Source organism: Aptenodytes patagonicus, chromosome 12 (genome assembly GCF_965638725.1).
Source record: "Aptenodytes patagonicus chromosome 12, bAptPat1.pri.cur, whole genome shotgun sequence".
Classification (NCBI taxonomy): domain Eukaryota; kingdom Metazoa; phylum Chordata; class Aves; order Sphenisciformes; family Spheniscidae; genus Aptenodytes; species Aptenodytes patagonicus.
This window is the reverse complement of record NC_134960.1, coordinates 9,309,388-9,337,332: the sequence shown is the minus strand read 5'-3', so window position 1 is coordinate 9,337,332 and position 27,945 is coordinate 9,309,388. Positions and strand designations below refer to the sequence as shown.

The 27,945-nt window shown below is 46.4% G+C and overlaps 2 protein-coding genes across 8 annotated transcripts in view; both read right to left on the bottom strand.

Annotated features, from left to right (window-relative positions):
- Positions 1–183: 183 nt before the first annotated feature.
- NIPAL4 (NIPA like domain containing 4) lies at positions 184–10,381 on the bottom strand. 4 transcript variants are annotated; one of them, XR_012996335.1, is made up of 8 exons: positions 10,299–10,381; positions 8,273–8,521; positions 5,413–5,469; positions 4,237–4,327; positions 2,957–3,117; positions 2,270–2,853; positions 1,691–1,830; positions 184–1,033 (listed from the first exon to the last, which is right to left on the bottom strand). XR_012996335.1 is itself a non-coding variant. In XM_076349761.1 (8 exons), exons 1-7 carry the CDS (start codon positions 10,333–10,335, stop codon positions 1,819–1,821), a joined length of 1,191 nt encoding a protein of 396 aa, XP_076205876.1. In that variant the 5' UTR covers positions 10,336–10,381; the 3' UTR covers positions 184–1,033; positions 1,786–1,818. The 4 variants fall into 4 exon arrangements, 3 of the variants coding, with proteins under 3 accessions (XP_076205876.1, XP_076205875.1, XP_076205874.1); XM_076349761.1 differs by having other exon boundaries at positions 1,786–1,830; XM_076349760.1 differs by having other exon boundaries at positions 184–1,830.
- Positions 10,382–15,976: 5,595 nt separating this feature from the next.
- Positions 15,977–27,945, bottom strand: part of CYFIP2 (cytoplasmic FMR1 interacting protein 2) — a 57,738-nt gene continuing 45,769 nt past the window's right edge. For all 4 annotated transcript variants that reach the window (XM_076349727.1, XM_076349726.1, XM_076349729.1 and 1 more), the window contains exons 27-31: positions 26,211–26,283; positions 25,603–25,697; positions 21,364–21,602; positions 20,711–20,858; positions 15,977–20,147 (exon numbers count right to left, since the gene is read on the bottom strand). In XM_076349727.1, coding sequence (XP_076205842.1) covers positions 19,980–20,147; positions 20,711–20,858; positions 21,364–21,602; positions 25,603–25,697; positions 26,211–26,283 — 723 coding nt within the window. In that variant the 3' untranslated portion in view covers positions 15,977–19,979. The remainder of the gene's footprint in view (positions 20,148–20,710; positions 20,859–21,363; positions 21,603–25,602; positions 25,698–26,210; positions 26,284–27,945) is intronic.

The following is a 27,945-nucleotide window of genomic DNA, read 5'->3' as shown; positions in this document are numbered from 1 at the left end:
GGTAAAACCTGATTTTTTTGAAAGATAATGTTACTTGAGAGAACATATACCAAAATACGTCTCACTTTCTCCTCTGTCCACATATTAATGGTTTACAATAATGCTCTCTGTGCATCTATGCAAATACTTGAAGAATGCAATTCATTGTGCCTTTTGCCTAGTTTTAATAAATGTCAGTTGTCATTAAAAAATATCCTGTCACTGTGTGCTATTTCATTACCTTGGTTTAAATCTTCATTTTATATGTGGCATTTGTCCAGAGATGCAGGATAGCTGGAGGAATGGCTTTTATGAAATGCAGTTCTAGGCAGTGAGAAGGATGAGTCCCATTTACAATCTATTTCTAAAATAAAATGCAAAAAGCATTACACCAATTAGGACACCAAAAACAAAGCTAGAGTGAATTACTTGGATTATTTTCTGCTACCAAAGGAGGTCGCTGCTGTTTTACTCTCTGCCACAGGTGCTCTTTCTGCTGTACTCGGCTGTCCTTCAGCCTGTTCATCCTTTAGGGCTACACCAATAAGATCAGAGAAATCATTAAAAACTTTCAGATCCACCTGCAATGTTTTTTTTAGAAAAGGCCTTTATTTCCCTTTCCACATTCCAAAAAAAAGTACTGAAATGTTATTAAAATAAGAGATTGCATGTTCCTCTCCCCCCCCCCAGCCCCAAGCTGCATTTGCTCAGCGACACTCAGACCCAGGTATAAGCAGGTCAGCATCTCAGACAGCGTCAGTGTGTGCCGTGGTCCAGGGCTAACCCAGCCGGAGCTGCCTCCAAGCCGAGCCAGCTTGGCAAAGCCGGCTTAGGCTTCGCTGCTCCCTGTTTGGGATTCGCTGTGAGCAAACGGGCTCCCTGTGCTGTAAGACCCAGCAGCAAGATGGGAAAAACTTTTAACTGCGGTAATACTTTCCTTTTTCACCTTCCAGCTCAAAATGTTATTTTTCTCATCCCTTCGTCCTCACCACTGATACAAATCCAAGGGGGTTTTGAAGGTGAGCCGTGAGCAAGCGTCCAGGTAACATCCATACTATATTGAGAGAGATGGAGAGGGGTGAACGGGACCGCTCTGGGATAAACTGCATCCCTACAGCTCTGCAGAGCATTACCCACTTACGCCTGTTCAGCTTTTAACATGCAGCTCATACCTCCCTCTAAAGAACAACAACAAAAAAGTTTTTGGGCTTAAGTGATAGCAGGACAGGTCATGGGGCTCAAAGATCTGGGGGGGCTCTCCAAGGTCAAGACATTTGATAAGAAAAAAACCCTTAAAATCTACATCCACTTGCTCTTTCAGGCTGAAAAGATTTTCACAGACCACAAAAAGGCTTGAAGACGGTGGCGGTGTTTCTCCTGACACAGGGTTTATCCTGCCAGAGCTTCCCAGCCTGAGCGGGGGCTGCCCCTTGCTCAGGTGAGGTCTGGATCAGGCCCAGCGGCTTCACCAACCACATCAACATGGCCTGGGCACCATAGCTGCTAAGAGAAAAAAAAACCCCAAACAAACAAAACCCCACATAAAACTAATTAACACTGTGCTGCAGGGAAACTCCTGTACCTCACAAAAAACAAAAGTTGAAAAAGATTTCTCTGCCATGGTCCTGTAAAAACACTTTATAGCTTGGGTCCTGCCCTGAGCCTAAGTGAACGCCTATTCCAAACTTTACCATGTTTTGCCCATATTCACCAATATTCTTGTCCCATATTTGCCGAGCAAGTAATTTAACATGGATGAGCAGAGTCTGAATAGCAGGCGTACACCATTCAGTCCTTGTCTCTCACCTCCATTTGAGATACTGGTGTGTATTTTGGCGTTCATGCAAGCGTCTAGAAAGGAAAAAAAAAAAGACAAAAACACTAATCAATGACTCAGGGCCTGGAAATAAACATATCAATGGCCACCCAGGGGAAGGAGTGCAAGAGTGAACATTAGCCCTGCCAAGAATGAGAGATGGGAAGGGGCCTCAGAGAGGAGCTTTGTCCCAGGAGTATCATATTTCAAGAGGATTTTCATTTTCAGTGGCTGCATGTATTAAAGCCCAGTGAGGATTAAACCCTTTGCTGCCACACCACGAGAAAGATCAAATCCAAAAGCCCAGAGAAAGACTTGGCTTGACTCTACCAATCTTTGCATAAGTCACTGTTGGTTTTATTTTCTGCTTTTCCTTTTTTTAATTGCTCGCTAGCATCTGGAATATTGACATCAACCCATTCACCCAACCTCCAGACCCTCGCATATAACGCGCTAGGTATAGATCATGAATACTTGGGGTTTATCCTCCGGGGCAATGCTGGAGTTGTCCACCTCTATCAGGATGTTCTTGTCATCTCGGGTGACTGGCGCTTGCTGTCCACTCTGGAGGACTTGTGGTAGATTCCCTAAACTGACATCCATGTCTTTGAAGGCATGGAGTAAAAACACCCCCAAAATGATGGTGAGGAAGCCACAAACTGTCCCGATGATGTCCACTACAGTCATGGTTACCCACTCCTTAAAGAGGATGATGGAAGTTGTGATGACGATGGTGGTGAACAGCACATAGTAGATGGGAAACACCAAAGAGGTGTTGAAAATGTCTAGAGACTTATTGAGGTAGTTAATTTGTGTAGTGATGGATGCCACCAGCGTGATGACTAGGATCCATGTCAACGGGTGCTGCAGCACAGGCCGGCCAGCAAAGAAGCCCTTGATGGCAATACCCAGGCCCTTGACTGAGGACACGGAGAAGGCACCGATAACGGAGCAGATGGTGAGGTAGATGAGGATGTTGCTCTGGCCATAGCGGGGTGCAAGGTAGAAGATCAGGAGGAAGCAGACAGCCAAGAGGATCGCAGCATAAGCGAGGAAACCTGGAAGAGGGAGAGAAATAACTCAAAACTGAACAGCAGGGATGGGGGACAGAGCAGTACACACTGCCCAGCCCCAAGAGAGAAAACACGACCTCCTGTGTACCTGGCTCTTTCAGCTTAGAAGACATTTCGTCCAGAGTGGTGACCTCCTCGTCCTCTGGTGCGTGTATCACCATCACGGTGCTGCCCACGAGGCTCAGCATGCAGCCCAGCTTTCCCAGCAGGTTGAGCCGTTCTCCAAGCAAATACGAAGACAGGATGGCACTGCACAGGACAGAAAAACGTCAGTTGGTGCTTTTAAGTCCTTTAAAGAAGGAATAGCAGCTAAAATAAGGTAAAGCATGCCTTCATGTGATACCAGGACACAAATTTGGAGTAAATTTGTTGGATTCCAGTGTGTTAATACATAATCACATTGCATCTACTGACAGCTGAACCTGCAGAGATGCAGGTGTGGTCTGTAGATCACAGCTCAGGTATCAGCAAGGTGAAAAAATGCTGAATGTGTTAGCACGTCTTCAGAAATATTTTCAAGGTCTCCAGATTCACTCATGAGCTGTTGGGCATTATGAAGCCTTTAGTGCCCAAGGAAATGACTTCAAAGACCAGTGTAACAGAGAAAAAAAAAACCCACCCTAACAACAAAAGAGTTACATTAATTTTAGCTAAATCATCAGAACTCTTAAGCCCCAGAGAAACTCTGAGTGTACTGGGGCTATAGATGTATTTGCAAAAATACCTAGTTGGTGTCCATAAAAATTTGGGGCAAGACACCAGAGCAGTCCCAACTCTTAGTTTGCTTATGCATTTCACAGTAACAGTCCTTCTAGAAAACCTTCAGTACCTGGAGTCATGTATTTTGATACGAATCTCCTTTTTAAAAATAAAACAATAAAATAGGGTTTCAGCCCTTTTGGCAACAGACAAAAGTATAAAAGCACAACATTAGAGCACCCTAAAAGCCTAGAAAATAAAAGGCAAATGAAAGACAGTTTAAAAAAAAGCCTGATATTTTTGACCCTTTTAGATTTTTAGTACTGTTCACTACAAAACCGAACCGAAACAAAAAACCCCAACCTTGAATTGTCTAAAGAGCTGGAATAAGGAAGGAAGTAACGCTGATATTTGCAATGATTTAACCTGAAGTATATGTGGCTGCTATCTGCACACAGCATTTCCAGAAGGGCATGCTACTTAATTCAGTGGTTTCCAAACGATCCCCCAAAAGGACAGCCACTGTTAGAGCGTTTTTTAGAAAACACCGAGACATTTTTTCCTTTCGGCAGAATAAATCATACTAGCATCACTTCAAGTCTTTCTATCTTACAAGACAAACAGGCAAACAAAAAAAGACAAATTGCAAACTATAGATACACAAATCACCTTATGAGCACGCTCAGAGCCCCCAGAGGCGTGACAATAGTTGCAGGAGCAAAGGCATAGGCGGCAAAGTTGGCAGCTTCCCCTCCACCCACTAAACAAACACAAGAAAAATAAATACCGGTGAGTTACAGTATACTTTTTGTGTTTTCTCTCGTGGGCTTGCAAACTAGTAAGACGTCAGTTAAAGAGTGGGGTTTATTATGAGGGTTTCATGCTGCTTCTAAACAGGGCCAGATAGTGGGTGAAAATCTCTCTCTTACGAATTAATGCAAGCAGAGAGGCATCCCTGGAGCCCTGCACCCACACAGAGAAGGGCTGGGGGTGCCAGGGCTTGGCTGTGTCACACCTGGCCCATATTAACTCATCAAACCCCCTTAGCCCAGCCAGGCAGCTGCAGTGTGTCTGGGTAACGAATGAGGGGGTGGGCTGTGGGAGCCCCAGTGCTAGGAGGCTGCTCCTCACCTACAAAGTGTCTCCTTGGGGCTGTGGTGTTACCCTCTGGCTGAGCTGTCCTTGTCCCCTGAGCAGTGAGTATTGTGTGCTTGCTTATGGGTTGTGCTAGAGTAGTTGTGCAGCAGGAGCTGCAAGGGCAGAGCAAGGTGGGGGCACCTTGAGCTGCTGCTGCTGCTGCTGCAGCAGTAAGAGCCAGAAAACACTGCTCTGAAAAATCCTCTTGTGAAATTGGCTGCTCTCTGTGCAGCTATGAGTCCAATTTGAGAAGATACTGTAATGTTGCAGCATGAAACAAAGGTTTTAAGGCTTGCTCTAAGGGAAAACAAGTTTTGCTCAAGAAAGGAGCTGCTACCAACACCTCCTTGTTAACCCCCTTGTTCTGCAGCAGTAACCTTTCCTGGAGCCCCCAGGCGTGCATGGGAGGCTGTTTGCTCTGTGCCTGGTACACAGGCAGACCAGCCAGCTGTCTTATTAAAACCTAGCTTTTTATGCTTTGGATCGGGTAAAACTGAGCTAGCAAGTCCTACCAGCCCTGCAGGAGGATGGTGAGGGAGATCCTGTGTGGCTCACTGCCTCTGCTCTCCTTGAGGTACATCTGCCGAGGATGGCAGAACTCACCAGAAAAAAGGCTTTAAGTCACCAGATACTGGGCTTGTTCCACACCTGATATACAGGGACAGACCCTGGCAAAGCTGCAAACCCAGGGAAACAGCTTCTACTTACTGGTTAACAAGCCAGCCCACCAGAGCCAGTCCTTTAGGTAGCCGTGGCCTCCGTCTCCTGGGGAAGCAAAGCACATGGGTATGCAGGAATTAACGACCATGTTCTTCAGAGCAAGACATGAGAAACGTCCCTTTGGAGAGGGATAAATTGCAAGGGGAAGAGCATGACAAAGAAAACAGCCTGGAAGGACAGACTATGCAGACATGCCATCCTACATGGAGATTATGTTGAGTCAAGCAATTAGCAGAAGCTGGCACTTAGGACTGGACAATGCAAATACAGTAAAAGCAGTGGTTTAATCCTGGATGGCAATGGGAATGAGCACCCATTGCCCCAAAGCCACAGAGGTTATCGGCCTGGGGTGCAGCCTGCCTTGCTGCAGCATGGAGCCTGGGGCTGCCCTTCGGCTCTGGGAGCTGTGGTCATCCTTGCTGGTTCGTCAGGGTGCATTTGCCCCTAAACCCAGCAGTAAACACCCCAGCTGAGCTCCCACCGACTGGTCATGTCTCGTCTTGCATGTTCCACTTGCCTGTTCCCTGTGGGGTGCTCCCGGAGCAGAGGGACAAAGGATGGCAGGGGCTGCTCTGTGCTGGGTGCCCCGACCCAAAGGCTGCTCCCAGGGACGCTGCCAGCCCGCATCCTGCCTGTGAGGACCCTGCACTTCACCTCGCATCGCACTGGCTTGCTGTGGAGTCTCGCGCATGGGCACTAAGGTAAAGCAATGAGTTTTTCCAAACCCAGCTCAAGTGGGGGTTATAGCTACAAAGGATGGGAAGAGGGAAAAAACTGGTGGGTTGCTCTGTGCGGGCATGTGGTGCCATAGTTTGTGGTGTTGTGTGGTCGTGGTGAAGGCTCACCATGTCCTGTCCCAGAAGCTATCTGCTTCTTTTGTACGTTGCTCTGTATCGTAGGGCCTCTGCCTGAACTGCCAGAAATCCTAATGTTAACTTTATGTGGAGCAGTCATTATGTGACTGAGCGTTTCTGACGAAAAATGATTCCTGGCATTGGAATAACTAAATGAAAGAAAATATGCATATAAATGAGGAAGAATGGACATACTGTGTTGGGAACTAATCCAGCTCTGGTCTTAACCCACAAGCTGTTAGACCTAAGGAGCTTGAGCCTGCTGACATTGTGAACCCTGATTTTACTGGGTCAGAGAGAGCCTGTGTTTTTGAAAAGTCTGACCTGACCGGAGCTGTCAGTAACAGCAGTGTTTAACCTGCCTTGGAGAAAAGTGATGTGCTGAGATAGCAGGGGTGAAACACTGGGACTGAGAAATTAAAGGGCAAGATAGGGAAAGGGGGAATGGAGAGGCGGACAGGAAGAGTTCAGGACATGTGGAAAAATCTTTTACTAGAATTCAGCCTCTTCTGGTTCCTCAACAAGTTCACAAATGCTGAAGTTCAAATGTTATGCTTTGGTATTCCTTAGAAATTGCTGGTTTATTTGTGTGGGTTTGGGGGTTGTTTTTTGCTTTGTTGGGTTTTTTCTCAAGAACTCTTCTTGTCAGCTGCAGTTTTCTGTCATTAATCTCTAATTCCTGGTTAAACATCTTGAAAAATAGGGAGGGGTTTGCTCTTGTTTTACTTGCTTGGCTCTGTTGTGAGAGGAGTTCATGGAGGGAAGGAGGAGAGAGACACATCTTCTACAGTTGAAACAATACCGATATTTCATTGTGCAAATATAATGCCAAAAAGCAAACCCATCTGAGTTCAGCAGTTGCATGTGGCCAGCCTAATGGCAGAGGATGGAGGCGGACTCGAGACTGGCCTGTGGCTCAGGTGCTGTTGGTAGCTTTGCTGGCTGACTCTGGACAGTCACTTCATCGTTCCATGCCTCTGTGTCCCCATATGGGGACACAGTAAAATGGGGACGGTGATATTTACTTCCTTTGTAAAATGATTTAAAATTGTTCCTAGGCCAGAACTGGGAAGCAGTAGTATTTTAATTATCATTATTTTGTTTTGTAGCTATGCAAGTAGGTCAGCTGCCAGGTAGGACTTACGCTGCTGCTAGAGCACATGTTTGCAATGCTGATGGGATGCATCCAATTCCACAGTGCAATTCTGCTGTAGGCAGTGCTCCTCCACCATTTCCATATTTCCCATCCATATATACGTGCACATAAACGCATGCCTAGCCATAAAAGCTTGGTGCTAGAGGAAAGTTATCTACGTGTTGTTGAGCAACATACCTCAGAAGTATCCTTTCTGAAAATCACAAGCAGAGTTCACACAGATCGCAGGCATGCAGTCCTGCATTAAAAAATGGCTCTTGCTAATGCAATTAAAGCACATGGGACTGCATCCTTGTCTTGGTGACTTGGTGGCAAAGCTGCCTACTACATCAAGAAGAGCAAGAGTGGGGTCATGGAGCTGTGCTGTTCTGCCCCGGTCTGTGGCATGGTGATGACTTGCACCTTTGTGCAAAGGGGCCCATTTCAAAGGGCTTTCAACACTCTGCTTCCTCCTGGCCTCAGGCTTTCCCATGTAAGAGCTGTGATGGGCATGTATTGTTCTTCTGGTGGGTGCACATCTGATCACACAGTGCATGTGACTTGCTATTTGCAGTGCAAGGCAGGGGAATGCTGCTTTTAGCTGAGCCCTTCCAGTGCAGGGCTCTGTAAATTAGCTCCTCAGTTCCAGCACAGCACTGCTCTCTGGGTCTCACACACAAAAATGCATCCACAAAAGATGGATGGATTAGACCACAATCTGCAAAAGGTCTTATTTACATTGCTGATGGCAGGCTGATGTGTACCCAGAGGTGTTCCCTTGCCTTATGAGTGCTGGAGTTTGGATGATGTGTGTGCTTCTGGGAACAGGTGGACCTCCTGCCCCCCACAAAAGCCTTACCTGCCCTGGTGCCTCCCTTCTCCACCAGCCGTAGCAGCCCCTTCTTCTTGAGGATGATGCTGCTTCCGATGAGGAAGCTGGAGAAGACAGCCAAGCCCAGGCCAATGTAGAATCCGTAATTGCTTTCCAGCTGAGTTACCCAGAAGTTATCCAAAGTCCCATTGTCCTGGACAGAGTCATCTGGGTCAGCATCGCTGATCACTTGGCACACGACCCGGTGGGAAAGGCACAAAAGGGTGACCAGAGACCCTGTGAGACCACCATGGAGATAAAACAGCAAATTACCGATATGACTATCAACAGGGCCTTTGGACTCATTCAGATGTCCCTCTGAACAGCCACCCATGCTGTTACCCTAACAGCACATACCCACCAGCTCTCAACAACTCAGGACATCCCTTTACTCACATGTGGAAATGGCAAGGTGTTGAGTGACAGATTTATGGCGTGCAGTTCAAGCAGCTCGTTGACACTGAATGTGTCTGCCAGTCTGTACACTGAACTGGAAGGCCACAAGGACCACTGTAATAATGTAATTTGAATTTCCAAATATCTATGCCAGAGTCTCTCCACCAAACTCCAATGTTACGAGTTTGAACTATGCCTTATCTACACTCAGCCTTGTTGATTCAAAGGTTTTGGTGCTTTCCAGCCAACTAATCCTCACATCTGCCAGCTCATCTGCAGCTTACAGCTTTGGGTTTAATGCGGAGTGATGCTAGTACTTTGTAACTGTGCATCTGTTCCAGCTCTGTGTACTGAGTGGTGCCATGGGATTGCTCGTTAAGACAACAACAGGCTAGTCCTGGACCAAAGTTTCATCTCTACGTTGCCTCTACTGTCTAATGGTTTTATTCTACCTATTTGTAGAGTGCCCGAGTGCTGGTAAAGCACAGCAAATCCTGCCAGTGTGGAAGGACTGAAAGCAGGCACGGTTTTCTGCTGTTAACACCAAAATCACTAAAGCCCCATGTCTCTAGCCAAGGTGTGTTGCTGCGTGTGGGTGGGAAAATCGCTGAGTTTCTTCCTACCCTCACACTCCTACCACACCCAGCACATCTTTCTATTGCAATCTTCACTGAGTGTAGTAAGGACAGCGTGACTCTGACCACGGGGAACAGAACAGCCAGGTGGAGTGTCACAAAACTCCCTTTGTAGTAAAAGACTTTAATTTTCTGCCTGAACTCATGCAGGAATTACGGAGCAAGTATTTGTGTCTCTGCAGGCAGGGGTATGCAATGGCTAAACTGCTCACAGTACTGCCGACAGCCTGGGCATGGGCCCCACCTTTTTCCTGAACCAAGAGACTGGCTTAGACCTTCTGCAGCTGCACCCCCTGTCCCTGGCACATGTAGCTGAGGATTTGGATCCGAACTGGATCCAAACTTTTTCTAATGGAAAAAATTACAGTGACTTTCTAGATGAGTTTCCAAAGGTTCCCTAGTAGATTTCTTTTCTAATGGGAAAACATCCTTGGTTGTGGAAATATTTCCTGGGGAATAGGGGGACATCTAGCCTCCTCGGCTGGGTAAAAGTCTCTGCAGTGTGTTACTGGGCACAAGCATAAGGCAGTGGGATGGGGTGGTTGCCGACTGGATTAGGTAATCTTTAAAGGAAAAAAAAAAAAGCCACCCTAGCTTCTCAGTAAGCGCTGTCAGGCTGACACAGCGCAACGCTTGCTGCTGGCAGAGCAGGCTGTGTGTTGCTTGCGGATAAAGGGACTTTTCCCATTGCTATACAGACCCCCCCCAAAAAGGAAAAGAAACCCCAAACCCAGAAAAACAGAGCAGTGACAGGAACAGCCCCAAAGCCGGGTGGGGGGATAAGGCCGGGGGGTGCAGCGGGCTCAGCCCCCGCGGCGGGAACCCCGGGCTGCCGCCCCCCTCCCCGGGGACCCTCCCGCCGCTTCCCCGCGGCCGCTGGAGCGGGGCGGGCAGGGCTGAGCCCCGGGGCTTGTCCCGCTCCCCCCCCCCCCCCCCCCCCCCCCCCCGCGCTGCTGGGCCGGGTCGGGCCGGGGTGCACCCACCGTTGCTGCAGCTGCTGTTCGCTTCTAGCGGCTCCATCTCCTTCGTCCTCCGGCCGGCTCAGACCATCCCGGCGCCGAGGGCAGAAGCCGCTGCTGGCGGGACTGGGCAGGGCTGGGCCGGGCTGCCGGCACACCTGCCCGGCCGGCTCCTCCTCCGGGACGGGGCTGGCCCGTCGCTGGGCCCGGTGCACCGGCAGCAGATGCCCGTGCGAGCCTTGCACGCTCCCCTGGGCAAGCCACCGTCCCCTGTAACCCTTGCGCCCCGGCTGCGCAGCCCCATTGTTGCCCTGGCCCCCTGTCCCCTCCCTGCTCGGGGCTGGAGGGGGAGAGGAGGAGGGTATGGTGGCAGCAGCAGGTGGGTTCAACAGCCCGTGCACAGATCCGGGACGAGGCTCTCCTGGCTCAGCCCAGACAGGGATTTCTCCTCTGGAGTGGGTTTTTCTTATTGCAGTGGTTGGGAGAAGGTGCTGTGAGAGCAGGAGGCTGTGCTGCTTGTTGGGTGGTGTGTGAGCCCAGTTGCAGTGGCTGAGCTGTGGGACACCGGGTGTACGCTGAGCGGGTTGTGCATGCTGCAAAGCTGTGGACTTCATACGTGCGAAGAGAGCAGTGGAACAGAAGTTAAAAGTAAACAAGAGAAATTAAATCCTGAACAGTGTTTGTACTCCTGAAGAGATCTCCTCTTACTAAAAGAGACTGTAACTGCAGTTAATATAGCAAGGAAACACTTCAGAAAGTGTCCTGTTTCTTCAAGCATTGGTGTTTATTATTCTCCAGTTAGTACCATGGCTGTGTGCAGTATGTTGTAGGACTGAAGGATGAGGTTGGGGGGCTGAGAAACGTGTAGAGGTCTAGGGAAGATGGATATATCCTAATGGAAGTTTTGCGGTGGGTCGGGGTTCCCTGCATCGTGTACTTGCTGGGCAAAGGCATGTTCTCTGCTGAAGGTCAGGCCAAATTTCCCTAATGGACCTTCCTGACTTTTGAGTTGTAGCAGGAAAGGCCAGGCTCCAGGCAAAGATGCATTTGAAAAAGAAATATCAACAAAAGATGAGTGTGTAATGACAAGGGCGCTCTTGTGCTGTAAAGTGTTGTGCAAAAGGGGATCAGAGATCCAGGACACAATTCCACCAGCAGCAGCAGTTGTGATTTAAGACTTAGCTGCCTCCACGCTGAATCCCAGCCCTGAGAAAGTCAGCTTCAGCCTGTGGGCTCCTCCATCACTTAAACTCATTTTACACCCTTTTATTTTGTGACTATTTAGTTGGCAGGCTTCATCATGGCCACATGGTTCAGCCCGTACTGTAGATCAGGGGCTGTAGGTCCCCCATCAACCCCCCGTCCCACTGCAGCTGAAACCTCTCTTGCTAATATTAGTGTGTGAACGTTTCAGAGCGTGTTGCACACCAGTGCATTTTGCCTTCATCCCCATCCTCCTCTGCTGACATCCTCCATTCCTGTGTTTGTGCACGGTGGCTGTGTATACACAGAAACCTACTGCTGATGCAAAAGCCCTTTAGTTGCGGCAGGAGCCATTAGCCAGGTTTCGCTGTGGGTCAGCAGGGATAAGTAAAACCAATAGTAAAACCAATAGCTTTTCTTCAGCAAGCCTACATTTATAGGTAGAAACAGTATCTGTCATAAGGCAATAAAAAGATGTAAGATCTGCAGGATTTGAACATGTCTGAAAATTTGCCTTTTTTCCCCCATAAAATACATTACCTGTTACTACAGAAATTACCCTTAGACCATGAAGCTGCAGCATTGCTAGCACCACACGGCTCCTTCACACAGTGCCTGATCCTATCTCTGTACAACTGTTTTCTCCAGCAAATGTAATGTTCAAGTGTTTTGCGAGTCATTTGATTTTAATCGGTCTGTTCATCAGTCACAGACCTGCAGGTCACTGGCTGGGAGAGACTGTGCCAGCCAAATCCCATGTCCTCCCCTTTATCACGGGAGCACTTGATAATCAATCCAAATCGTGTGGCAGCAGGTTTTGATGTAGGAAATGAAACGTGCTGATTTATTGGTGGTCTGGGAGCAACTTCTGCTGCTGTTACATATTATGCAGGCAAAAGGCACCCTGGGCAAGACAATGATGGCAGGATTTGGCCTTTATTTAGTAAATTTACTCGCTGATGCTGGATAAGAGCTATTTATGCAATGTATGAATATGAGGCTGATTGCAGAAACTGAGGTGATGGAGTGGGACAAGCGTTGCTGTGTTTGCAGTGCTGACTGCTTGCGCCTGGCTGGGGCAATTTGTGTCCCCTGTCCCCTCGCAGGCTGCTCCGCCTGCTCGCTCCAGTGCTCAGGGGCACTGTGGGGTTCTCCCCTTTGCTGGACCTTCTCCAGCACCCCGAGGTCTTGCTCGTAGCTGGGGAGTCCTAATGGTGATGTGGTTATTGGCAGTTAAACTGCATCCAAAATAATTTCCAAGCCCTGGTAGGTGAGCGTTGACATCTCTGCTGAGCAGTTCCCCACTGCGCACAGAGAGGTGTTAGGGAGTGAGCAAATTTTTATGGAAGGGATCTGGGTTTAAAATAATCTTCTTGGTCATGGTACAACCTCATAAATGACTGCCACAGTGCGGGGGGGGTGTGTGTGCAGTCAAAAGCAAAAGGCACTTTCAGCCACAGCTTTACTTTCCCCTGTCAGCTTGATTTCCTAAAGGAAAGGGCTAATGTGACCACATACACGTGTTTATGTACCCCACTTCATCCCCAAAGATATTTGACCCCATGGGCCACTTTTGCCAGATTTGACAAGGGGTGAGATCTCCAAGAGAAGCTGTTCTTGGTTCTGGGAAGAGAGGAGACACGACAGGGAAAAGGTCCCAAAAGGAGGGGATGCCGCAGCGCGAGCTGACTTCATCAGGCATCAGGGAAGGAGCGTGCCTAGTTGTCACCACCGTGGGAGAGGCTTCAGTCAGATCTTGCATCAACCACGGGACACAAGTGTGTCACGTATTTCTTTCTCTCTGGTGCAGGGGCTGCGGGGGTGTGGTATATAAAATCACTAAGTCACAGGAGTTGCATTTCATGGATTTAGCAAGGCTGCGTATGGCAATACGGGAGTTAAAAGCCAAGCAGGATTGGCATGGAATTGCCCACTACGCTTAGTCAAGGGCAAGTTGAGACTGATAACAATAAAGCAGGGATGCAACCAATGCCTCTTTTATTGCTTCATATCCTCATTTTAATGGGAGGGCTGTAATTAAGGGAATTCAGCTCCAAGCTATGACCTTACTGGTTGATCTCGCATCAGATGTTTCCTTAAAAATAACTCATCAGAAATCAGGGAGTCTTCCTTAGCAGGTCATCTTCTAACAATGCAGTTCCTCCCGAAATACTGGTTTCCAGGCCAAAAAACTTGACTGGAATTCAGGGAGTAGAGCAAGACAGCTTTGCATGCAAATAACCTCTTTAGCAACATCAAAAGGCTTTTCTTTCCCCTGCTGTTCTCTGCTCATCTCTTCTGGTCTGGAAAAAATGATGGAAAAATACTGGGTATCAGTTGTCCTGTGTTACAAATAATGGTGGAAGTATCCTGCTAACAGGTGATGGAAACTTTTGCCCTTGTCTGCTAGTCACGGTTCCTGTGGAAACTTTCAGAACAGGGTTGCAGTATTCTGCTGTGGCTTTGTACAGTTTGAGGGCTCCAAGGAGCCATTTGTTGCTTCAAAGAGAGGGTGAATCCTTCTCTTCCTGACAATGACCTGATTGTGTAGGGGTTAAGGGAATTGCCTGGTGTTCAGATGATTGCAGCACTACATGAAAGGATGCTCAAAGCTTGAAAGACTGGACTTTTTTCAGCAGACAGCTTTTAATTCAGCCTGTCTCAAGGTAACCGTGTCTGCAGTGGCTGAGGCTGTCATTTCATGCTACAAGAGTTTAGACACCACCACCAATACAGAGAGTTCCCAAGCCCGTCACACCCATGGTGGGTTCCCACCCTCGTACTGCCCTCCTTGTGCCAGTGCACGTACCTGTGGGTCTGTGCTGCGGAGCGATCCAGGGTCATTAGGCCATAAAACACACCCCAAATCGTTTCTCCCAGGGTTGTTAAATTTTTTATCCAGATCAGTTCAGTGATCCAGGTCACTGTGGCCCCATAAACCATGTATGTTGGCAGAACAGGAGTGGTGGATTGGTGATGGATAGGAGGTGGAAGTTCAGCAGGCATCGGAGGCCTTAAGGCATCAGAGCAGCAGTGGGTGCCAGGAGGTAATCAGCAGATCATTTGTTTGCAGACCTCTTATCTGCCAGATGTTTGCATCAGAACTCTAGATCAAGCAAAACTAGATGTGAAAGGCACTCCTGGCTTGCAGAAGGGGTCACAGAAAGGGTCATTTTGTTATGCTTTTTAAAGAATAAAACAATCATTAATGAACTGTTCTTCACATTGGTGACGTGCCTTTAATCTGAAGATGTAAACGTATTCAGAAACATTAGGAAGGAGAAAGATGTGGGCTTGTATCTTTGATGCTGGTCCCTTAGGGTTGGTTGTCCAAAATTCAGAGTCTTGGACCCTGATACTCAAAGCAAGGATTGCTTCTGGCTCCAGGTGAGACCATGCAGCCTGTGAGCTCTCGGCACTTCTTAGGGCTGGTGTTAGTACTGGGGTGTCCACGAGACAGCAGCTAAAATTAGTTTAAAAAAAAAAGGAAAAAAAAAAAAAGAAATCTTGATGGAGGAAAGGATGAAAACCAAACAACCTGCCTAGTATCAGTGGCTGAGTCGGGATGAAAGTCCTGCTCTCCTCTCTGCCATTCCCTGTTGCAGAACCATGTTGAATCAGTAAACATTGGGCAACTTTCAATCATTAGGCAAATAGTCCTCCGCAGCAGTACATTACACACAAAGCTGCAGGCACATTATGTGCCCCTTGACTTAAAGCGCATCGGAAAGATCAGCAGAGCTGCCTGGTCATGGTGTAAAGTTCACTTCCAATTTTATGTGAAGAATCATTGCATTTTTATTCCTCTTAAGCTAGGAAGCTGTTCCCATGAGGAAGTCTTGGGAAGAAGCTATGAAAGGGAGCATCAGTTACAGTATTTTGTCTAGAGCTGATGAAGCATAGGTGCTCCCACCCCCATACATAGATCCGCAACAGTTGTTTCACCGTAATTACTCAGCTCCCAGAAGGTCTTTTCCCCTTGGTTCCCACTGCTCCTTCTGCAGTCAACAACCATGGCTGCTCCTCGGATGCTTTTAACATAAACCTAAGAATGGTTTCAAATGGAAATTTGGAAAAAACTAGCAAGGGCAGTCTCCTGGAATAAAAAGGCCCCTGTTGAGTTGACAAGGCTGTGGTAATGAGAGGAAATTAGCTCCTCAGTTTAGCTTTGTTTTGAGTAAGGCCTGTCAAATTCTATTAAAAATAATTATGTAAGTTTCCCTCCGCCAGCCCTCTTATACTAAAACAAGTTTTCAAATAAAAATTTGTTGTGGAAGGATGTTTTTCTCAAAAATCATTAACTTTTTGATAGGAAAATTTGTTTGTTTGCTTTGGTGTTGGCCAGAAAGCTTAATTTCTTTTTCTTTGGTTTTGACAAAAGCTTGACGTTTTTATCAACAAAATGCTGCCATTATTCCTCTTAGCTTTTTCTTTGTGCCAGGTGCAGTTGGAGGCTCTCCCCAAATAATAGTTATTGCAATGATGATGACACCACAAGGTAAAGTCTGCCCATTTCATGAATGAGCCCAATTTTTATTTCTCTTTGTCACAAAAGTCATCCCACATTTGTTGTACACACTGTTGGTTGCTGTGTTACGGGACATATCACCATGTACCAGATGCTTTACTCTTGCAGAAGCATTTCTAATGGAGATGGAAGCTTCTGTTAGCTGAATTTTAGAACAACAGCAAAAAATAATAATACAAAACCAAAATATCATCTTCAGCTGCATAGCAAATATGGATCAAAAATTTAACACCGTTATCAGATCACGAGCGTAAATATACCTCACCATAAATAAAATTCATTGTACAAAATAACTCAAGCAGCTTTTCATACAAATATGGTACATTTGACAAGAGTTTTTGAGAATATTTTCTTGGCGTTTTTACACCTTCAATTCTTTTTTCTTTTGTTCTCAAACACACATGAACCTACTGGACTGGAGTAATGCAGGAGAAAAAGGACTAACATGTTGTTCAATGCTAGTAAGTGCTGTCAGAGTTTAAAAGGAAAACCATTGAAGTGCTGAGCTTGAACTAGTTTGCTTCCCCTTTCTATTGTATCATTGAAAGTCAAGTGTAGCATCATCCAAGAAAGGCATGTGCACTGTCAATAGTCACATTTTATAATGTCAAAGCCGGAGGGAACATTAAAATAACCTAGTCTGACTTCATTGTTGACACAGGCCATCCTTTCTTCCCCCTGTAATTCCTGTGTCAAGCCAACAACTCGTCTTTGAAGTAGACGTTCCAAGTGGTGGCTGGTAAATCCCGGGGAGTTTGCAGACTACTTCAGAGTCAGAGTAAGCAGGAAAATGTAGGTAAAAAAGCAAGCCCATAGTCAGTGGACTTAAAGTATCCACACAGGGGTCTGCATTTACCTAGGAAAAAAAATTAGGGGTCTGCAGATGGTAAAAGGCTGAAAACTATAGGATTAGAGCATATCTGCAAGGAAGACACCCAAACTTGGCAGAAAGTCTGTAAGTGTGGAGAATATGCCCGACCCATAGCAATCTGTTACTATTTAGCCCTACTGTTACAAATTTGCTCCCTATTTCCATTAACAATTATGACATTAAAAAAAGGACAGGAGGAAAAAGATTCCATTTTCATGGAGTTCTTTAAAGACCTAAGCCTGGACCTCTTTCTCATACACAGTCAAGGAGAGTTAGAGAACTGAAGCTAAAGACTATTTGCATCCTTTAGATAAAAAAAGGACAAGAACATCAAATCTCAGAAATGAAGACCGTAAGATTATTCCTAGCTGATACCTCATACTACTTGAGCAACAAGGCAAAACATCTGCATACACTCTACAGTCAAAAACACTTTACATTTTGTTCATGCACTTCGGACATTTCACTCAAAACATTTAATCCCTCGGAATCTGAAGGGATTTTACGTTTTGCCAGCAAATCTGAGGGCAATAAATAGATTTCACCTACCTGTTCTTTCAAGTACATGCAACTGTGTTTTGCAGGGTTTCAGAGAATTATTATGGCAAAACCACAGCAAAAGAATGCAAAGTGATATTCATGTTTAGGTAAAATATCTCATGACTCACTCCAGACCTAAACAGATGAAAACAGGCATTTAAATTCACCTTACTATATCCTATTTTGTCTAGGTAGCTGAGACTGGGCCATGTGGTACAGTTCATCCTTTTGTGGTAACTTCTTGCTCATGCTGGTTTCTGAGAAAACTCCAACATCCCATAACATGTCAGACGCAGTAGGACATTTAACTTGTGCTGTGCCCTCAGACAGGGACTTGTGCCACCTTTTCAGCAACACTTTCATACCAAAATAACAAGCACTTACTATTTAGGTCAGGAAAAATAGGATCTTGGTTGGATCTATCTTCCTCGTATCTTGTTTTCCACAAAAAATAAAGTGCTTGATTCTCCTCTTCCTTTTAAAAATATATATCTGTAGATACCCTCACTCCAGTAGTGTAGAAGTGTTGGAATATGATGGAAAACCAGAACTGACATCCTTAGTGGAAGAGTAAATGGAGAGCAAGAGCCCTGCAGTGTCATCGAGTCCCAGATGCTCTTCTGCTCTTCCTCACGACATGGAGGAAACAACTCGCCTTGCCGGGCTGGGTCCTTCCCTGCCACTCAAAGATTTCAGCCAGACTTCCTGAGATTTCATTTTACTTTCAGATTACTGTGCCGCACAATTTCCTCCCCGCAGTTTAAATGTCTGTCTCGGTAATTAAAGGAAACTCAATTGAGTCCAGCACTTTTCACGTGTGGGGTGTTTATTGATTATCAAGGGAGTAGGTGACGAGCGTCTGGGAGAACAAATTCATCCCACCCAGCAAAATCTCCTCTTGCTAATAGTAGTTTGCTGGCTGCTGTTTCCTAAGACAAAATACTCCAGCTGGGACATTTCTACTAATTAATTATATGTTCCCTCCGAGAGAATAAATGCCCAGGCTCTGCCTTTTTAACATCTGTAATAGCATGCAGTTTACAAGGCATGATGAAATGCGTGAAAGGAATATATATTATCACATCTGTATACTGTAACAGCAATCATCTGCTGTGACCTGGCTAAAGCTGAGAAATTAAAATACTGCCAGTGGTGAGGCTAGCATCATTTTCTCTTGGAGCATGTGGTTTGATCTCCTTTAACTTCAAGCACAAGCTTTTGTATCACTTCAATGACACTACTGAGGGGAAGCAGGGAAGACCATGAGTTATGAAATCCTCCTTGAAGTTCCTACTGAATTTGTTCTCAATATCCAGGGATCTTAGATTAGCTGAGTGGGAAAAGGAAACAGACTCCAGCGTTCCCTCTGAATGCCTTTAAACCTGGAAAATTCTGGGTATTTTTTAATGCTTATCCTGTATTTCACCTCTTCTAAACAATCTCATAATTTCTGAGTGATGGGAAGTTTCCTAAGCCCTGCTGATAGTCACCGTTCTCTGAAGAAAGATATTTGGTCACTGTGCCACTAGGAATTTGTCTAAAACAAGGGAAAATAGCATCCCAGAACATACACAAATTACACACCCCAGCTCTCATCCTTGGCCAAAGATCAAAGATCATGTATGTTTGAGGTAACTACACCTGCCTCCTGTCAGGACCAGTGATTATTTCCACCCAAATTCATATGTTCAAGAACACATTCACATGAATGCAGCCTCTTCTGTAGTCCGTAAGAAATCTTGTTTAGTCCATGGAAGATGTGTCTTCGGGGAGAACCCTTTGCATTAAAATAAGTGGATGTCACATAGCAGGGAAAAAGCCAGGCCATTTTCTCTTTCCCCAGCTCTCTGAAGTGCTGAGGAATTATTTGGCGACTACATCATTGCTATTCTGAAACCCACGTGCCAAAGCTCCCTTTAACAGATGCTAGAAAGGCCAATGATGTGGCAGAGAGCACGAAGCTAGCCCCAGCCTGGGGCATGCAGCCATCCAAGACCAGCCCGGCACGGCTCTTCTGCACCCATCACTTGATCCTCAGGGTGATGCCACAGGTGACATCCTGCCTTCATCCCTTCCTCCTCCTAAAGAGTGAATCAGGGGCTTGTCTTCAGACCCTCCTGCTCCATGGCTGGTGGCACATGTCATTGGGGGTGATTTGCCCCATTGCTTCTGCGGTGGGAGTGGACTCCTGGCGCTGCGGAAGCACGGAGCTCTTCCTCCAGGACCCCCCCCACGTTTGGGGCTGCAATATGGCTTCAGAGTGATGCGTTTGATTGGATGAATCACAGGGAAAAACCGGACCACTTCATGGAAGAAAAGCACATTTCGCCCGCCCGCCCCCACCCACCCCCAAGTCTGAAAGCTACAAGTAAAACCGATCACAGGGATGGTACAGAAGAACATGCACTCAAACAGGGCTGGATGGGAAGATGCGTCCTCGTGTGTAGTAGGCATACCCAGTCTTACTTTGTTGCCAGGTCTCATGCCATCAAGTTTACCCCTCCCAGCTGTTCTGGGTTCAGTCCCTTCTCCCTTCCCAACCCGCATGGGGTCAGTGTCCACACTAGCAGGTGGTGGCCAGCGACTGGTGGATTGGGGGCTGGAAGCAGCGCACATGCTCCACCGTGGAACTGTCTGTTTCCACCGACTTCATGTACTTGTTCAGGATGGCAAAAATCTCGTTGTTGAGGATCTGATACTTCCTGATCCTGTCGGCCATCTTCTTCAAGGGCTGGAGGGATGGTGAGGGAGAAAAACAGCAGATGAAGAGAGTCTTATGTCATCTGACCACCTAGAAAGTACCAGTACCTCTGCCCTGCTGCTGGAAACCTCTGCTAAAGCAAAGCAGCTATAACACGTTACAGTTCCACTTAGCACCTCCCAGGGACCCGCGACTCACTTCATTACAGGGTTTGATGACTCAAGACAGAGCATTAACAAGGTCAGTGCGTGGTCCTAAGTTAACTGTTCTAAAATCTAGACTCCCAGCTGCTTATTGATAAAGCCACTGAGATCACAGGATGGTTGCTGGAAATACCAGCTTCTCGGCTCCAGCTTCCCAACCCCAGGAAGAAGGGAAAAGCTTTGGGAGAAAAAAGATTCAATTGTCGAGCCAATTAAAACCTTGGCCTCTCTGCTGAGACTGCAGATGGAAATCTCACAGCGAGTGTGTCCAGTTTGAATAAGGTTAACACCGGGCATGGTTGTAATTTATGAGTTTGGACAAAGCAAGACAGAAAACAGAGAGAGAAGTGTGCTGGTTCAGGTTCTTTGGGACCTCACCCTTCAACTTACCACATTCTTTATGATTTCATCCTTCCCGTCCTGCCTCTGCACCTTCAGCAGGTGATAGCAGAAGTCAAATAGGTCAAAGCGCCGTTGCTGTCCAAGGAGAACAATGATAGAGCAACCTGCCCAGTTCAGACCATCTCCAAAGCACTGCCTGGAAAGAGGACAGGGTGATGGGGTGGGGAAAGGTGACAGGATAGAGTTAGGTAAGAGAAGTCCTACCATGGCACCAGGAACTTTCCTTGGTGAGTTCCTAGGGAAATCAGATTCAGTCCTACTCCTAGAAAGTGGGTATACACCTAGAGAAAATGAACTCAGAAGGAGATATGCAGAATTACACCAGGGGCAGGCTGTGCAGGGTAAGATGGATGAGGACCTAGCCTCTGACTTGGGTTGTTGGCCCATCTACCCATCTCCTTCTGCACGTTCCTTTGGGCATGTCCCTTTCCATTGTTCTTTTCCCCAGCTGTTCAGATAGAAAGCTCTCTGGGCATCTCTTTATGTCCACGCACAACAAAGTCCCTTCATCAAGGACCCACATTCCCCCTGTACCCTACACTGGCTGAGGCTATCGCTGCAGCTGAGGGCATCCCGGGGGCTTGCCGGCCCCGCTAGCTCACAAGCCGCACTAATGGCAGAGCCAGCTGACAGACACTCACTCTGCAGTGAACTCGTTGGTGCCCACGGGGATGCAGTACACAAACTGCATGGCACTCCAGAGCCGGTGAAACTCCACGCACTCGTCCACATGCATGACCCCGTTCGTTGGGGGTGGCCCGCGCCAGATCGGGTCTTGCAGATAGCTCCTAATTCGCGTCAGGATCACCTCAAACATGGACAGCCCGCAGCATAGCCGCTCCTTGGTCAGCAAGTCACCCTCCCGGGCGATGGCTATTTGCTGAGGAGGAGGAGAACCAAAGAAACAGAAGTGACGATGTAATACAGACAGACCCTCTCGCTGGACTTAACGCTTGCCGGTCTCCCCAACTCTTTCAAAGTTAACACACATCCCATGCAAGGTCCAACCTTACCTCTGATGGCTGCTCCCATGGCACTCCCCACCAGAGAATACTCATCCCTCCAATGGAAGCAGACTTAATATTGTGCTCAATTATATTTCACCAACCTAAGCATCTTTTGAAATAACTACGTACGTCAGAAAACAAAAGTTGAAGGCAAAGCTCTGATCAGAAATACTGATCCTTAATTCTGCTAGCACGCTGTTCTGTTATATTAGTGCTACTCAGCGTTGCTGGGTTTAATTTCATGATTTCTGCAGATTACGAAAATAAAACAGGAGAGAACAGGGACATTTTGCTTCCCAGGACATTGCCATCATCTCTTTAAAATGTAGATAGCCTATGGCTTTCTTGATTTCTTTTCTAGTTAGGGTTAAAAAGCTCTGAGGAAGATGAGAAGCCACCAGAACCTTAATACTGGAAAACCTGTGGTTTATAAGGAAGTCAAATAATATTTTTTTCCAGATGTGAAAGCTTTACATGTGTGGAGAACTTCTGTGACATCCCCACTCAGATTTACAGGTACAAATCTGGAATGGCTCCATTGGATGGAGTTCATTTGGCTTTTACACTAGAGGCAAATTAAAAGAGAATTGACTTCATTTCAGCCCCATTGCTCCCCCAGAGGAAAAAAAAAAGGGGGTTTTAAATAAGCAAGCAGGGCCTCCCCCCAGCACGGGAGCAGTGACCCCACTGAGCTCACTGAGTGGGGCTGGGGTGCAAGCGTGGAGTTTGCTCGCTGCTCTGATATCCTCTTAGCTGCCCCATTTCTTGCCATTTCCAGCAGCATTACTGACTTTTCTTTGCAGTGCTGCCAAAAATAACATGGGAAATGGGAGCCGAGTGCTGTTAGAGTCGTGCCTGTGGCTGTGGGAGGTTCCAGCTCTGCCGTGCTCACCCCGCTAGATAAGTGGCTGCCACAGTGCCCTGGCCCCACAGGCAGAGCCTTTTACTCCTCTCACCACTTTGGCAGAGGCATGCAGAGCAAGTGTGACATTTACCCACCCCCTGCCTATCCCAGAGGACTTCCTGGAGCTTGAAGTAGTTTTTAAGCTTTTGCTCCATTTCCAGCCGTCCCTGTAATGCCTATAAAAACGTCATCCCGATCAGAATCATGATGGGGGCTCAGAACATCTGGTACAACAGGCAGGCACGTGTCCTGGCCAGACATTAAGAACATGAATTATGCTCAGTTTACTTGGGTCGTCTTTATTCCACTCTAAAAAACCATGAATGTGCCTGCATGTCCCCTTTCCTGACTATTAGTTTACGCTGGCAGTAACCTAAAGCATTTTTAGTTTGGTGGCTACTGAAATTAGAAGTGTTACAGTTCCTGCTGGTGCCGCAATTTCAAGGACGTTCTGGGAGCCTCGGATCAATTAATGTTCAACTAATAGCAAATATCAAGGGAAAGCTGTTTTGCTGTGCAGAGGCCAGATTAGGTCTGGGATCCCTAGATCTGTTAAACGCAGGAATGATATCACCGGTTTCATGGCACGCACTTGCATATGTTTGCTTAGCAAGTAAAGCTTTATTTTATCCAGCTTGTTTTTATAGCTAAAGGCTGTACACTTTCTCTCTCCTCACCTGCTCCAAGCTCTTATGGGTACAGATCAGCATCTGCACACACTAGTCTATGATGGCAAAATGGGGACACAGTAGAAGTAAAGCCTTTTCAAATATAAATTAGGTATTAGCATTACTGTTTGCTAAGATATAGTGATAGAACAGGTACTTTTGAGAACAAACTAGTCCAATGATCTTAGTATACCGTTTCTGAAGAAATCTTAATCTAGAAAGGGATGTTATCTGGCTTTCAAAGGACGTAGGGCCACTCAGTTATACACATTCACAGACAGAATTTGGTTCTAAAATTCATCACCATAAGACCAGTCTTTGATACAGGACTACTACCGTTGGGTAGATATCTAACATGGTGAAGGCAGACTGGAGAGCTATTAGTCTTGTGGCCAGATCGGCCTCACAGTCTGGGGTCCCACTGATTTCTAAGATCAGGAGAGGAAGGGTGCTCTCGAGATAGATTATCAAAGGATGCCAACTGTGCTGGCTCAGCTATTCCCTCTGTCTTCAAAAGGAAAGGCTCCCATTTCTTCCAGTGAAAAAATCAGACTGACCAAGCACTTTTGAAAATCCCTTACTAAATACCCCTATGATCAGCATTAAAAGGGAGAGGATTCCTTTAATGAACCACTTTGACCCCCCTGGTTCTTTATGAATCACCTATCAAACAGCTGCTTCTGGATTCCCAGCGCAAACCAATTATTTACAACAATCACCGACAGTTTTCCTGCCATTGCACAAATCCAGTTGTGCCATACCTCTTTTACAGCTTGTTAACTGGCAAGCTTGTAAGAACTGTACCCAAAGCCTGCAAAGACTGATAAATCCCCACTAACTACAGCAGCCTCTGGCTCAGCCCCTTCACAGCACGTAATTATACGAAATGCACAGAGCCACCTTTTGGGAGAGGCATCTAGCAGGCAACTTCTGCTCAGATTCTGGGCAATTGCTAAAAGGCACTTACGCGTTCTGCAGGAAAAAATCCCGTATGGCCTGTGTCCAAAACTGCATTTCCAAAATGCATGTCCAAAACTGCATAAGGAGCAAGCTTAGAAGCTATGGAGGCACCTATAGAAAGTGACTCTTGTGTTCATTTACATCTGAGCTCAAAAAAGATCTGGTACTCAACTGTACCTGTGTGATGAATATGGGAACAGTTTACAGAAAAATTAATTTTTAGTGGGACATGAAATACCTTTTGTTTTCATCACCTTCATAACTATGTCAGGGATAAGCAACGAGTGGACTCTAATAGCAGATTTCAATGATGATTTTGCATGGAAAGAAGGAGAGATAGAAAGACCAACACAAAGACACAAAAACACAGAGGTGAATTCTTTTTCTCGAGTGTCTCCTTTAAAAGGAAGTCAATGGGAAGTGAGAGAAGTGTCTACGAAGTAAGACAAAGCCCTCAGTTATCCAGCCAATTTCTTTGTTTCATATGATTTCCAATGAAGCAAAGTTCAAAATGTCCTTGATCCATCAGAAAAACAAGAAAAAAAATCAACAACTTTCTGCCTGCCGTAGATCTGTCACCTGATACAACTGAGTGTTCATTCCATTCCCTTGGCAGTACATTACAGAAAAAGGGTGTTGATTCATTTAATACTTTGAATGATTTTTATCCCATCAACCCCACTAAGTAGGCAGTGGAAGTTTGGCCATTGATATCAATGGAGCTCAAATTTTGCCCATTACATTGATCAATCTACGGAGATATTTTTAACAGTATTCAATTTCTGCACAGGAGATCTTTTCCAAGCTGAGACCCATCTCAAGAAGACACTTAAACGGAGCTATAATTTTAAGCATGTGCTGAAGCTCTAAGCGTGTGCTAGGAGGGAAACCATTCTCAGATGTATTCCTTGACAGGGATGAGCTTAAAAATGGACCACACTGCAGCCCTAAAATGGGATCCCCAAAAGCAATGGCAATTGATTAAGTCGGGGACAGCCCTGCAAAGTTTCCCCTCAAACCACCCCAGCAATTCTCCATCTTTTTAAAATGGAGAAGAAGAGTTTTTCAGAGTTGCTCTTATTCAGAGCTGGCTTCTAGCACACTTGCCTTACAGCTCCCCGCCAGCTCTCCAGACCAGAGGCAGCAACACACCATCTCTGGACCCGCTCACAAATTTCCCTTCAAAGTGTCTGCTAGGGCAAGGATTCTGATTTTTTGTCTGATTGATGTTTTTTTTTGGGGGAAAAAAAAAAAAAAAAGGATCACTTTCCCAAGGCCAAACAGGCCATCTGGGGACTGCTATGAATTTTCAACAGCCATCCCTTTCAATGAAATCCTTACCTGCGGAGTGCCCAGCCTCTCTATTAAGGGAACCAGGTGAAGTGGGGCATACTTGGCTTCGAGACGCTTCATGCGCACCTCCAAGCGTTCTCCTTCTGTCAAGCGAGCAGCAAACAGTGAAATGAGAGGAGGAAGTGGAGACCCGCAATTTCCGCCGAGTTTGCTCAGAGCTGCCCCCCAGCAACCATCCAATGAGACTTTGGATCAGTGAGCCAAACCGACAGCGAATGAGGGAACCAGTGATGCAGAGAAGGGAGGGATGTGCGATTGCAGTCTCAGCAGCAGCTTAATCACACATGTCCAAAAGCATGTCCCTGTTACTGATCACTCCTGTTGAGATGGACATTTCATGCTGTCATTCTCCAAAGAGGCTGTGAAATGGCTTTAAAACCTTAAGGGAACCCCCAAACTGACTAAGGTTTCAGTCTGTAACTAGGCTACAGAAAATGCACCCTTGGCATTTGTTTCCACCTGACTTTTGGCTGTATCCACGTATCTATTTCGAGGGGGAAGCAGGGCCAGAACTAATCCTCAGCAGAAATGGGAGAGAAACAGCTTCTGGGCAGAGACCTCTGAGTCTGTCCACTGCTTCCCTCTCAGCTTCTTACCTTTGATGTAGACCCTGGGCAAAATATTTTGGAAGGGAGCAGCATGCAGCAAATCACAAACTTCTTCCTGGGACTGAGGCAGGAAGAAAGAAAGATAAAGTAAGTTAAAAAATACCTATAGGGGTTGAGTGTATGGCTCAGGGGCCTGGGCAACACTACAACAATTCATGTCTACGGCACCTATTCAAATCCAACCCAGCTCAGTAGTAACTCCAATGGTTTGAACCTAAATGAACTAAAACTGGAAGAAGTACCTCTCAGCTTAAGACGGGAAGTTTCCTTAACTCAAATAAGTTACTTCCTGCTGATACAAGGTCAGAGCTTTACATTTATTTTCTGTCCCGCTTACTAGCACTGCAACTCAGAGGGGATAAAGAACATGGAGGTTTCAGTTTCATCTTACCCTGATGACTTCCTGCTGTTTATTTTTACAGAGAGTGCCCAGGTGGAAATTACCCTTTGGCTTAGTTATTTTCAGATGTGTACATGTAAAATATACTGATGCATGGCTCTATTGCAAATAGGTATATAATACGTTGGTCTGAAATTATTTGGTTGTTCATATGGTGTTCTCAGCCAGGGCTATCGGACCAGAATCCCAGTGGTGTGGGCACCAGGGAGAATAATACAGAAGTCCAGAGAGGAATAACATCATGAGATGCCACCTGAGAGAATGCATGCTGATGCACTTGAGAAACAATAATCCCAAACACAGATGCGCAAGGAGGAGAAACCTAGAAATAGGCAGGTGGAGACTGAGGAGCGATGGCTGACAATACATTGTATACGAGTCTGCGATGGGAAACAGCAGCAAGGAAACCAAAGCTGTTTAACACAGAGGCATTGCGTCACAACAAGGCATTAGTTTGCTCCTACAAAAGTCTAGTTCTAGGACATGCTTTCAGTTCTGAGCTTATTGTAGAGTTTTAGACACACTCGAAAGCAGGTCATGACAGCGTAGCAAAAGATATTTGGGGGCCAGATGGAATGACTTGGCTGGGTCTGTTTGGGATGCATGGGGGGATACCCCACCTTCCAGTCAAGAGAGAGAGGACAGTGGAGCATGGAGCTGCAGGAGGCTGTACTGGCGCATGGATGCTGGGATGAGAGCGAGTTTGTGGGAGTGCAGTTTGTGACACAGTGCTGGAGGGACAGGAACAGTCCGGGGTCCCTCCGCGGGCAGAGAGATGCTGATGCTAACGGAGTGTGCCTGTCACCTTGGTTATTTTGTTTGCAAAACACTATTTGTTCCTAGATGAATGTTCTTCCACTGCTGTTTCCCTCTGATAAAGAGAGTATTTTCACCATTTGCAGCCTACAGTCACCTGATATCTGTCCCAAAATTAGTCATGTTACTAATAGATCTTTTCCCCAAGGCCCATTACCTGAGAGTAAGAATTCTGCTTAGAAATTTAGTCCCAAGCAACCCCTCATTCCTCAAATTTAAACAATTAAAAGGGGGTAGAATGGAGCAGACTGCACATCTTCACTACAGCAGTCTCTGCCAGCAAATACCACCAGCCTTAGATCATTCTGACAGCTATGAAGATAACTGCACCATAAAAGCAATTGCTCCTGCTGCATAAGAGCTCCGTTAAGAGGGAAAATCTTGTTACGTGATGGCTCTAGGCATCTAACATCTTCCAGCGAGCGAGAACCAGTGCTCGCTGCGTGCAAAATGGCTTTATATTCTGAATCTATTTCTGTGTGGAAAAACGGGGGATCAGAGAGGGAG